Here is a 13,793-nt window from a genome sequence, read left to right as displayed (position 1 = left end):
TCAGGTATAGGTACTTCTTTTGAAAGTTCTAAACAAGGTATAGCCAGCAGCAAGTTGTAGATGGTATAGGCCTAAATATAAGAAAACGTTTAGGGTTGAAATCAGGTGAACAATACATCGAATGAGCACGAAACTTCACATTTATGTTCAGAAAGGTGTCTTCTTAGCATGATTCGAAAGGAGTATGGAAATTCCAAAAGGAAGCTGGTGATTTAATTTGTAACTCGAGATCTACTTGTTCAATTTTTAACCTTTTTACAGAGGGTATGATAGAGGTATTACTGGCAACTCTGCCAAATTACAGCTCAGTAGGCCACGTTGTTCACCTGATCTTATTGACATGAATATTTTGTGCCATTCTTGAGCAGTGCTGAACTCAGCCACTGGCAATTAAGCGCACTGTGGCGATGGACCAATTTTGACTCGCACTTACAGGAAAATGAAATAAGTTATGTTGCTGTAATTTGCAAGATAGTTACAAAACATAATTGGCATTAACATCCCCAATTTTTACAGAAAAATTATGAAAAATAAAAGAATGAGCTCAATTTAGAAATGTCTGTGCAAGCAGTGCACAGTTGAGCTCCCTGCATGTCTATGGGAGTGTTCTAATCAAGTTGATGGTTCATTGGTCATCCCTAATCAGAGTCAGGACCGGATTTACCTTTTTGGGTAAAATGCGAAGATATTTAGGTGATGCCATACTGGGGTGAGGCACTAATGTAGGGCTATACACCTCGTCAGACGCGTCACCATCGACTGGACTATTTGTTTTATTTTAAAACTATAACTTCAAAGTTTTAGCTGCATATTTCAAACAAGGAGAAACTTTTGGTGGTTCAGGCATATTTTCAGTTCTATTGCAGACGGGTTCATCTGTCTCAGGTTTTGGTGTGGGCATGCCTAATAATCTACGCAGCATGCGATTTGAGGTGGAGTCCTCATCCTGTGTTGTCTGACGTGGATACCTGACTTTACGAGGACGCCTACATGAGACATTGATATTATGTGAAGCATCGATTGGTGGCGACATTGGTAGATCAATAGGCTGGCATGGTGGAGGTTCTGGTGTTGGACACACGTATGGTGTTAGCGGAACTGTATAAGAAAATGATGAAGAAAAAGAGATTCAAACGAAATATTAAGCCACGATACTATCAGTAATTTAAACATTGTAAAAACAAACCAGAGAAAGTCAGAAAACGCGTTTCTTGTAATTGTGCAAACATGTTTGAAACTAAATAGGTTTACTGAGAGTTTTCAAGCTGCCCCCCGACACAAAAAAACTGGGAAGAAGAGCAAAAAATTGGGAAGGGACAAGGGGGGAAGGAGAGAAAAAGAGGGAAGAAAAAAGGGGGAGGAGAAGAGAAAAAAGGGGGGAAAAGAGGGAAGAAAAGAAAGGGGAAAGAAAAAAAAAAAAAAAGAGGGGAAAAAGGGGGAAGGGAGAAGAGAAAAAGGGAAGGGAGAAGAGAAAAGGGAAAGAAAGAGGGAAGAAGATCTATACTACTTTCATTGTGAAATTTTGTACTCTGAACACTGGATTTTTAGCTTCTAATATGCCCAAAACCATGAGCTTCAGGGGGCTCCGCCCCCTTGACCCCCGCCGGGGCTTTGCCCCTGGAACCCACCAGGGGCCCTAAGGCGGGCCCCTGGACCCCACCCGTTTATCACTTCGCGGCAAGTCGCTCGCGATGCGCACATAAATAATACAACTTTTGGTCAAAAATTGGGAAATTTTTCAATCTTGTCCCCCCCCCCCCCGGAAGGTCAGGTCTGGTTACGCCCCTGGTTTTTTATGGTTTGTGAGTTTTGTGGTTGGGAAATGATACCTGGTGATACGACCGTTGACCCGGCACATTGACCTGCGTTTTCTTTTAAGAATCTAAAAAGTTAAACAATTTTACAAATGGATGCTTAGGGTGTTTACAAAAGCCTGTGTTTAATTTCCACTTAACTATAATATGTTTTGGCGGCAATAATTATGCCGATTTTGTTTTTAATACAAGTGCAATTGCACGTAACATGGTAACTACATCCCTCTCATCTTTGCTTCAGCCGTTAAATTGTATTTACTCATCAAATGCTGTTGGTTGATGACGAACCTTGAACGGTTTGTCATCTTCCCTGACAGTTTCCAAATTTGGCTATAACCGGCGTCGTCATGAAACCATGTCTACCAGAAGCCACCATAATGGTAAACTTGTTCAAATAGGGAGTCACTTTGGTAAAGAGTAGGCATATAATAGTAAACAGCTGTGGAACATACTGAACTGTTGAACTTAAAGTTTAATAATGATACGTGCAAGCCAAATTCATTTTCGCCTTACCGTTTGTACAAAATGGGTCTCCTCTTTTAAGAATGCACACTTCTGGATTCCGGCACCGAGCTTGCTTCAAATGACATTGGTTGATATACAAAGTCATGTTAGAGCCATCTATATAGCTACCGCATCTGGTCTCATTTCCATACCGGGGTTCATCGCAGCATTTTTGTAGATGCGATTCACAATTTTCAAGATTTTTACTTATTTGAAGACATTGTACATTGCGATCTGTAATATCAAATTAGAAAGAAAAGAAAGTGCCAGGCATCAGGTCTCTGCGATCAGCGACTTAAAACGCGCTTAACATACTTAAGGGCCCTGGTAGCAACGTTTGGACAGTATTTTTATGGGACATGAGAGCACATTAGACATATCAAATTGCATTCTGAATACGAAGAATGTCCTTCTGATATCAAATAATTTTTTTAATTCTCGATATAATTATATTATAATACACGTTTTATGGTAAATTGATATTTTCGATATTTAACAGTCCTCTAAGTAAACTTTATAAATCTAATAATGTACTTAAAGTACATGTAGCTGGGATGAAAAGCCGACTCTGATCAATTCAAAATTTTGACCTTTCATATCATATTGAAAATATGGATTTTTTGGGGAAAAACAATGTATATCTTCAATATGCAAGGTCAAAATATTCAATTGATCACGGTCGGCTTAAGTTCATCTCAGCTACACTTCAAGTAGGCCTACACATCATTAGATTTAGAAAGTGTACTTCGAGGACTGTTAAATATCAAAATTTTAAAAAAACATCAAATTTTAATAATTTGTCATGTATTTCGCGAATTTCAACAAATCAAAATTATTTGATATCAGAAGGACATTCCTAGTATTCGGAATGCAATGCGATATGTCTGATGTACTCTCAGCTCCCACAAAAAAACTGTGCAATCGTTACCGCTTCCTTAAGAAACTAATGCAGACTTTTAGAGTGGATGTAGGAATATTCGATGTATACATGTCTTCGTTATTTGATATACCGTAAAACCTCGTCTACAAGCATATAGAGTGATTTTGATGAAGGCTATATTAAAACGAAGCAGCCATAAATAAATATCCCAATGCAATAGATTGGTCTTACAATAGTACTTGTTTGTATATGCTTGTATCGGTAATTTATTTGCTAAAACTCCATAATGTCCTAATTTTGTCGATGGATGGCGCCTGGATTAATTTTGTTTTCATCAAAAGCACTCTACGTGGTTTTACGGTATTATCTCATTAATATATTTCCAGTACATGTAATGTTCAACTTCTAACGAATGTTTGATGGACGTAAATGTATATCCATGATGATATTCGACATAACATATACAATTGATTTTCTGTCAACACACATTTGTTAGAAGATAAAAATTAATTGAAATATATTGAATAACGAACGAATACTTGTGATTGTTGAATAATCTACGTCAGAGTTTGTAATATAATAGGCCTAAACATAAACGTCACAAAAGCAATCAATATCTGGTAGTCAAGTGGAATAATCAAGTTCAGTGGCTAAAGACCTGTTGATACAGGTCGCAAGCTACTACAAGTACAACATTACAAATAGTTTTGTTTTAAATCGTGCACTATAATATGTATGCCTTTTATAGGCCTAGGCCTATATCATAACAAAATATAAAACATGTTTGTTTCTCAATGTAATATTTATCAGCTATACAGCTGTGGGTTTTTACCTTCCATTTTTTCGGGCATTTTTTGTTTCCAGAACATATTCGTATTCGAGTATGTAAGCCCTATAAAACCTCAGGTAAAAGGCCTAAAATTAGGCACATATAATATAAAAGGAAACGTATAACGTGTGCGGGCAGCAATATTAAAGCAAATAAGGGAAACGAAACCGATAAACTTCCAAACAACAAACAAAAATGGGCAATAAACAAACAATTAAATAGTTAAACAAAAAAAGAGTTAATAGAAAAAAAAATCGGTGGTTCTACATGTTGTTTACTCCGGAATTAACACTTTGTACATTTATGGTGATTTGAAACACACTGAGTATCTGTCAAAAAAAAAATCAACGAAGTTAGACCTGAAAATACATTTAAAACTTACCTCGCCTATCTTTTCCACCAGCAGCTGATATCAGGACGAAGAAAGTCACAAAATATAAAATAATGATACATGAAATTCTACAAGTCATTTTGAGGTATGAATTCAATCGTACTGTATAACACCGTCGTTTCTCAGTTCCCCGGTCGAGTTATTATTCTGTTTACTTCAATTTTGGCCCAGGCAAGTGAAATATTAACAGTACGTGCACCCGTGCATAGTAACTGAACAGTGGAACTGTCAACTGACACAGTGACACATAGTGACATCAAGGTCTGTTTTACTATTACCCGGAAATGTGTCACACTTCATCTGCCAATTTAACAGTAAACGTCCTCCAATTGGTACAATAATGCCTCTGGGCGGTCAGAAGAACTACGTCATCTGTCATTCATTGCAATTTCCAAACGTAATTGGTTGACTGAGCACGGTGGTCGGGCCTTATTTGGTATAGGTGGGCGTCAAAGGTTACGCTCTGAATTCATTAAAGAGTATAAAAACACAGTTGAAAGGTTGAAAGTACTGTGAGACTACAAAGGAAGCTGTCGATTATGTCTCAAGTGGAGTCATTGGTCATTTCCTGGAAAAGCTTATTATTCCCAGACATTTTTGCGAGCGAATTCTCCTTAAAAGATATTTTTGCAGATCCTCCCTGCTTCTGCGTGTCAATGGGATTTTTAGGTTAAATATCCAGTTCCTTGTCTGTTTTTGTAAACAATTCATTGCCTGTCTTATATTATGACTTTCATAAGGCCAAAAATGTGTATGCTTGGCCTGAATCGACCGACTCTTAGGAAGTTTTTACTGTACAAAAGAATACCGACCCTAATTTCTGAAAATCCAGAAACACTTTCTTTTTTCCCCATCTGTTTGAAGCTATTCGAAGAGCTTATATCCAAACCACATGTTTCTCATTTACTTGTGTGATACAATCACAATTACTTTGACAAGTTTGACATTAGCAAGAATGCGTTGTACCATCAACAAGCCATTATTTACCATACCAATGCTGCATAACAATATGCAGACTATTGTTCTCATTTGGGAATCAAAGGCCTCACACAATATTGTTACTATGCATCCATCCACTGTTTGCTTTATAACGATGCATCCAACTGAAATTATAATACCGATATAATCACAACTCATTGCAATATCGCACAGGTAAATCAGAAACATGTGTTTGTGGACTTAACAAAGTTTGTAAATAAGCTCTTCATTTAGACTTTAAACGCACAAATTCAAAGTCTGGTAGTGTCCTCTTAACTTCATGCAAAAGTAATAAAATTTTGCATAGGTAGGGTACTTGTATCACTAAAAAAATTTACAAAATGAGTGGGTGGCCTGTAATAAAAAAATAAAAATAAACATCCATTTTCTCAAAATCACCTTATGCTCGCATAATGTACAGAAACACACCACATGGAAATAGAGAATATTATAGAGTCAGACCATACAATTTAATAATCAACTTTGACCTAAAGTTTGTTTTTCTGGTGGAAACCAAAACATCAGCCCCAAATAGTTCCAAAAGTCCAATAGTGGTCAAAATGAACACACTGATTTATATATGCTTCTTTGAATTATTGATAAAATGAGTAGATAATGCATATCAAATTAATTTTATCATATTTTATATATTTATTTAGTTATATGTGCTGTGATCAAGCAAAATCAATCGGAAATATTGATTTTAAGATATAGCCAAATTTCCTTTTGCTTTGGAATCTCTTTAACTGCTTACATTTTTTGAACTGCTTTGCAAATGCTGTTTACAATCCAATAAGAAACTGAAAATTGAATATTTCGGAATTCAGACTGATTTCGCTTGATCATACCACATATATGTGCCAGGAAGAAGGATATTGCATACCCATATGAGGGGAAAAATCTCCATAATTAAATTAGATAATTTTTTCACTGGTACATTTAGATGAAAGATAACAAAATATACTCTGCATAATTATATCAATAATTATTCTCTTTATTTCCATTTTTTGCACACAAATTCCAAAACACTAATTGAAACGTTATGCTTCGTTATTCTGAAGGACCGTTATTCCCAAGGGTCATTATTCCGAAAGTTTTTTATTCCAAAGGGTCACTGCCCTGAAGGGTCATTACTCCCAAGGATGTTTACTCCGAATTTACAACAAGAATCGTTATTCGGAAGGGTCAATATTCCGAATTTAGAACAAGATTCGTTACTCCAAATCATTATAGTGAATTTCAGAGTAATGACCCTTTATAACAAGCCTTCGGAGTATTGACCCATTTGGAATAACGAACCTTGTTGTAAATTTGAACAAATGACCCTTTGGAGTAATGAGCCTTAGGAATAATGACCATTTGGAATAAAAGTCCTTTCAGAATAACAATCTGTTCCCATTGAAACACACACGGTATATATAATATAGATATAATATAAATTACACAAAAACTCCAATAGAACACAATGAAACCAATTCCAGCTTGCCAGGTTTCTACCATCAAGCACCACCTCCTCGTGTTTGGCACAAGTTTCAGATGATACCATCATTGACTCAAGATTCAGAAAAAGTTTCATTAGTTCTTTTTTTTTAGGAGTAGAAAGGCTTCCCAATATTATTCATTTTATCTTAAACTTCATTACTTTGAAATGACGTATCTCATGAAGACAGTATTGCATAAATTTTGCACATGTTTTGGTAGAATTAGGTATTTGACAAAATGATAAAATTACCATTACCAACGGTCGGATGTTAGTATGGTACCCACAAATAGATTTAATCTAAAGCTAATCTACTATGGTAGGGTGGAGTAGAGGAAAGGGGGTGCTAGGAAACTAGCATCCCCTAACAGTACCCCTTCCCCACCTCATCAAGTTTTCAGTAAGCTGCCAACATTTTTTACATGTCCAAATCCTACATGCTTATGATGTGCATTTTGCTTTGCAAAATTTATTCTCTTAGTTAGGGTGGTGCAATAATTATGTGTACCGGGAGGGGGGCGACTGATAGGGGGGCAAAGATTTGCTCGCACGGCGGAAGGGGGGGCAAGCAATTTTGGCACAGATATTTTGGGTACCGTGCATCGTTTCTACATTACGCCCTAAAAGGCATAGGAAAACGTCAGGAACACATTCAAATATGCAAAATTTCCTATCACTTATGCGCCGCATTATATGATAAGACAATTTAAGGTTTTAATTCGGGTTCCCAAAATCTTGCATGTGTAAGGGGGGGCAAAGATTTTTGGCACGTCAAAGGGGGGGCAAAGGTTTTTTGGCACGTCGAAAGGGGGCAAAGATTTTTGGCATGGCCAAAGGGGGGGGCAAGCGTTTTTGGCAGACCATTTTGAGAATTCACCCCCAGGGTACACATAATTATTGCACCACCCCTTACAGAGAATAGAATTCTTTTAATGTCACTAAAGCAAAATGTATAGTCTATGGGGAACAATTTTATTTTAACTTACAATGTTTAAAATACAAGAAAATAAACTTCTAAGGTATACTTCAATTAGGCTATTATGTTTAACAAAACTAAAGGACATTTAAAGTCTGACCAACATGACAATTAAAATAGTATTTATTATAGTAAACATCTTTTATCAGCTGCACATTGTTAAAGAATTCATTTTGTTTAAAACAACAATGAACAACAAATCTAATCAATGTCCAGAAATTCAACGCATTCATTGTAACTTATATAAACATATTTCAATAATCAAATTAATGAAATTATTATTATTATTATCATTATTGTATCACATCTGTATCTGTTCTGATTGATTGGTCATTGATAAAATTAATAAATTGATTGATTGAAATGATGTTGTTGCCTTTCAACTGCATGAATATCAGTTCTCATATCTCCTAATCTAGTTATTGCACATCTCGGACATCATCAGCTAGTTTTGAGCTAAAGTATTGCTGACCTTTCACTAGTGAATACGCATGTTATAATGTGAGGTGATCAGTTCTATATTAATTTTTGTTAATGCTACATTCCCAAACCCATGTCGATATAACAGCCCAATTGCTGCTTTAAATTATGCTCAGCCAACAAGTTCACCACAAAATAATGATATGTATGTATGATTGCTATCTTTATATACATGTATGACAATCCACTTTGTACACAATAAAATCCATAAATGTAATCATTTAACTTTGCATAGAATACACATTACAAGTCTAAAGTATTACCTATGTGATGTGATAAACATACATCAAGGCACTATCAGTGTTTGAAAAAATCTGAAAATCAAAACAATAAAATTAAATATCATTTAAAACCAGATGTTTGCATTTTTCTGCTAGGGCTGTTGTTGACATGGCTCATGGCTGTTAACAACAATATTGTCAACAAAGCAATTTTCCTGATTGTCGACAAGCATGGATCCCCGTATGGATCAATTGCCAACAAGAAAATAGACATTAATAAAAAGATTATATTTGGTGTAAATAAACCATGCATAACATGGTTTCTGAACTCAATGTTCACTTTACTGATGCATATTACTTTGTCGATGTTGGATCTTGAGATTTGATGATTGTCAACAATGAAAACAATGAAACTTTAACTCAACAACAGCCCCAGTGTCTGCTAACATACCATGAAGGTGATAAGGCCAAAAACTGCCCAGTAATAGAAAATAATTGGACATTTTGATTTTAGTCAATGTACATCCAGGAGGTGTATCTGGCATTATCTGCAGACATGTACAAACACTATTTGTGAGTCTGTCTTCAATCAACTCACAATTTTCAGCACTGGTTTTTTTCTTTCCTTTTTTTAATTATTCATTAAAAATAGCTTTGTAACATTATTCTATTTTGTACAGCTCATCATAACTTTTAAATTTTACAATTTCCAGTGATCACTGATGTCTGATAGTGCCTCTAATGAAAAAAGAATTAAAACTACCCTATATGTGAAGTGTCATGTCAACAGGAGATTGGGCAGGATCATAAATGGAGAAATAGCCAAAAATCTGCCCAGTGGCGATTTTTTCACAATTTGGGTTTGTTGTGAATTTATAATGTTATTGTTAAAAATATTGTCTGATAGTTTCAGACTGGAATATAACTGGAATCTTGTATTTTTTGAGACATTTTTCAAGGTAATTCCTACTCTCAACATTGTTAATAATATTTTTAAAGGCCGATATCTCAATTTCCAATTTTATAATACCATAACTTACAAACTCAAAATCTTCGCTTAGGAATGTTCAATTTCATTGGGGGAAACAGCGTTGTGGAGCAAAATATCCCTATATTTAAGATATGTAAAGACCTTGAAATTGATATCCTGCCCAAAAGTGTCTCATTTTGACATGACACGTCACATATATTATTGAAGAGATAAGTATCCTATATGGTAGCACCTGTACACTGATAAACACGTAACAAGTTTAAACTGACACAAATTGTCAGTGATAAATAAGATAATTTGGGAGCCTTTCTGTCATTGGAATGCAACTGCTTCTAGTAGTTGTTGTAAGCTGGTGGTGGTGCACCATATTCCGGCGGAGGGCCTGGGTAGTTCTCCGTTGACCCTTGCTCAGGATAAGCTGCATAACCATTGGCTGAAACAGAGAAAATTACAAAAGAGTTAGTCATTAGTTTATTCAAGCCCCCTAGGGGTGGGGTTATACAAGGTCTCTGTATAATTGTACTATGGGTAGGCGCTTCCCTCAAGTAAGACCCTCCTTTGCAAGCCCTTTTTCCATTACGGCGACCCAGTCATGAGACTGCACTTGAAAATGTGTGTGAAATTGGACAAAAAGCACCAAAATAGGCTGAAATTAAATCAAGTTGCGGAAATTTTGACTAAAACAAAACTGAATTCAGTTTTACTGTGTATGTGTAAAACTGAAAATTCTCATGCCTGGAGACCTTTCCCATTTTAAACCCATATGCATTGGCGTACGCAGGGGGGGGGGTGTTACGTGTGTGAAACACCCCCTTGGATCTGTCAAAAAAAAAATGAGGGAAAAGAAAAGGCAAAGAAAGAGAGAGAGAGGGGGGGAAATAGAGAGAGAGAGGAAGGGAGGGAGGGGGAGGAGAGGTGGGAGATGAGCAAGGCATAGGGGACATATTATCACAATAATATCATAGGCCTATAGCCTTAACAACCCACACACAAATAATCTCACCCCATAACCGGTATTGACCGGTAACATATGTAAATGTGTTAATTGTTGATACATGTCAACCCCCCCATCATCACACCCCTGGCAACGTACGTACGTTAAGGTTTTAACACCCCAGCAACGTACTTAAAAGTTTTAATTGTCAACCCCATCATCACGCTTTTGCATTTCTTACACCGCTTTGCGCCATGTTATCAGCTGAAAACCGTTTGCAAGCTATAGATGACTTTTACTTTGTAATCTAAATCTAATCGCTTTTCAAAAGAATATGTTAAAACAAAGCATATTTAGACAGTATTTTGCATTGAAATAGTGGAAAAATTATGCACCGAATGGCTTCAATTGGACCTTCATTTTGCAACATTTCTGAGGAGGGAAGGTTTCGGCTTTTTGAAACTAATATTTTACACACTAATAGTGCCAAAATGGTCCACCAAATCGCTTCAATTAGGTCTTCATTTTGCAAAAGTTTCTTACTTCTGAGGGGGGGCACATCCCCCTCAGACACCCCCCTGCATAGTGGATAAACAAGTGGGCATATTCGCTTTCGACATTTACCAATTTGTGTTTTACATAAAACATAGGCCTACAATTAAAGGGAAAATTTGTTCACAAAAGGCTTCGTTACCGTCATTTCACAATTTTTTGGCTTTTTCAGACTAAAATTTTGCACACTAATAGTACCAAAATGGTCCACCAAATCCCTTCAATTAGGTATTCATTTTGCAAAATGTCCTACTTCTGAGAGGGCACATCCCCCTCAGACACCCCCCTGGCGTCGCGCGCAAGCGCGGCGCGATGTCCGCTACGCGGCCATTTACAATTTTTTTTAATCATCACACCCCCCTTGAAAAATTCCTGCGTACGCTACTGCCCATATGCAATAAATGTTGGCAATTTCACCAAAAAAAGGTACTAAACATTTTACTTGTCAAGTTAGTTATTATCAGTTCCAACTCTGATGACACCTCTACTGTCACTTCCAAAGAGGTACATGTATTACAGCGATTTGATGAGACAGGTGCCCTGTTCAATTCTTTAAGTTAGCAAATCAATGCTGTATTGATCACATGTTGCTCCATTGTATTCGCACTCACAAGCCTCCTCTGACAGTCCAGCATGACATCACGAGGCGTCACCGTAGTTGGAACATATTTATAAATAAAAATGTACCTTGTGCACTACTTTTGCATTTCTTGCCACCTTTTAGCACGCAGGTACTTCGGCCCTGTGCTGCGGCTTCTTGTTCCTTCTCATCTTCTGGGGATTTCCTGACTGCCTTTGCGATCTTCCTTGTCACATAGGAGCAGGCTGTAATCAAACAAACAAACAAACAATAAAGTAAGACACCAGCTATCCGAAGTTTACCGTTTTCTAAAATCCATTTTCCGTGTTGAAATCTGTGTTGTAAATACGTGCCATGAATAAAGCTTAAAATGTATAAACAACGATATTAATATCACAATAAAGTGTTCAATATCGCGATCAATATGCTCCGATTGGAATATTCTCACGATAATATGCCGACTATTACGATGTTTGGAGAGATATAGGGGGTTCATGTATTGGTAATATACCTTTATTTCGGTATTATTAAACAGTATTTTTATCATAAAAATTGACATACATAACTCATGATTGTTTTAACATTTATTTCTCTTATTTTTTAACAATTTTTGTCACATCATTCAAAAATGTCACTTTCCGTGTTGTACCTCCGATTCCGTGATTTTCTTCCGTTTTCCGTAAAACTTCGGACTCTATACTACATACATGATAATATTATCCTTAATTGTGGAAATGCAGCTAGGATCCCATTGTGGCCTGTACACCATCCGCAATAATCAACTTTTGAAAAGCACCCTAAACAAGGATTTAACCCTTGGCTAAAACAATACCCTAAACAGAGATTTTATTCCTTGCATCAAATTTCATACCCTAAATATCATTACGCGTATTAGCAATTGTAATTTTGCTACCCTTTTTCCCAATATTTCATGTTTTTGACACCCTAAACGCGTATCGTGCTTACCCACGAAAAACTACCCTTTTTACGCGTTTTCATTATCGTGGATGGTGTACAGGCCACAATTGGAGTGACACCCCCCGGAGTTCTTTATATAAATGATCAACCAGGAAGTCAACAAAAATATTATTAATATTTTTTTAAATGTATTGTAGCCTAAGCCTAAACTGTTGAAAATTTAGCTCTCATATTCAAGTACATCCCCAAACCCCCTCCCCGGGATATGTACGTGGGGGATTATAATAAAAATCAATAGAATACAAAATGCAAATGTTTAACTTGACTTGAGATATCTGTGATCATTACAATTTTAAGCTTAACAATCATACCATGACAACAATTTGAACAAACCAGTATGATTATGGATTGGAACCAGAAACTCACCGTCAATTATCACTCAGACCATTCTGATGAAGAGTTAGTCCACGAAATACGTGGTGTAATTCTAATATATCTATATATATTTACATGTACTATGTAGTCGTCGGCTTGCTTTCTGGACGCTCAGACTCAACTCAGTGGTGATGTGTTTTGCTTACTCACGACTGAAAAGGTCCTTGACTCTACCAGTCCAATGTTTGTATCTGACGTCATCGCTAGACTGGCAGAAGTCTCAATTCCTGTGCTCACTGCTTGTCTGTCAAGTAGGCCTGCAGTGTCTATTTACCTAGCTGGGGGGGTTTACACCCCCAGCTAGGTACTGTAATGCTCTCCGATTCTTCTTTCTTTCTTCTTATGTCAGGCGGATTTATCCGCCTGATATACTGTGAAGCTCTCAAATCTTCTTCTTTCTTTCTTCTTTAGTAGAACCAAAATTGCTACTAGTGCCAGACGCTTGCACCAATTTTGACCAAACTTGGCCACAAGAAGCACTGACCCAAGCTTAATATAACTTCTACACGGATAGGGGTCAAAGGTCACATAAGGGTTATTAGGGTCATTTTGTGAAAATCTTACAAATGCTACTGCTCCTTTAAATGACATGCTATGACCACCAAACATGGTCAGCAAGAACCGCTGGCCCAAGCTTCAAATAAGTTGTACCACAGATTGGGGTCAAAGTTCATGTAAGGCTTGATAGGGGTCATTTTGTGAAAATATTTGTGTGAAATGTAATGAAGCAGCTATCATTAGAGGCAGCAATTTGGCAGATAACTTATAGGCAGGGAGACAGCTTGTCTGCTGTTTTGATAAGGAGAGATAAGCATAATAAATATTTTGAA

The 13,793-nt window shown here is 36.7% G+C and overlaps 1 protein-coding gene and 1 long non-coding RNA gene across 2 annotated transcripts; both read right to left on the bottom strand.

The window, feature by feature from the left end:
• Window positions 1-646: 646 nt before the first annotated feature.
• Window positions 647-4,882, bottom strand: LOC140148227 (uncharacterized). Its single transcript, XM_072170097.1, has 3 exons — window positions 4,410-4,882; window positions 2,328-2,552; window positions 647-1,098 (listed from the first exon to the last, which is right to left on the bottom strand). Exons 1-3 carry the CDS (start codon window positions 4,495-4,497, stop codon window positions 785-787), a joined length of 627 nt encoding a protein of 208 aa, XP_072026198.1. The 5' UTR covers window positions 4,498-4,882; the 3' UTR covers window positions 647-784.
• A 3,216-nt stretch (window positions 4,883-8,098) lies between these two features.
• On the bottom strand, window positions 8,099-13,043 carry LOC140148226 (uncharacterized). Its single transcript, XR_011858457.1, has 3 exons — window positions 12,955-13,043; window positions 11,718-11,855; window positions 8,099-9,977 (listed from the first exon to the last, which is right to left on the bottom strand). It is a non-coding gene; the product is annotated as an uncharacterized lncRNA (long non-coding RNA).
• Between the last annotated feature and the right edge of the window lie 750 nt (window positions 13,044-13,793).

This window comes from Amphiura filiformis, chromosome 3 (assembly GCF_039555335.1).
Source record: "Amphiura filiformis chromosome 3, Afil_fr2py, whole genome shotgun sequence".
Lineage (NCBI taxonomy): Eukaryota > Metazoa > Echinodermata > Ophiuroidea > Amphilepidida > Amphiuridae > Amphiura > Amphiura filiformis.
The sequence above is the reverse complement of the archived record's forward strand: the minus strand, read 5'-3'. Positions and strand labels throughout refer to the sequence as shown.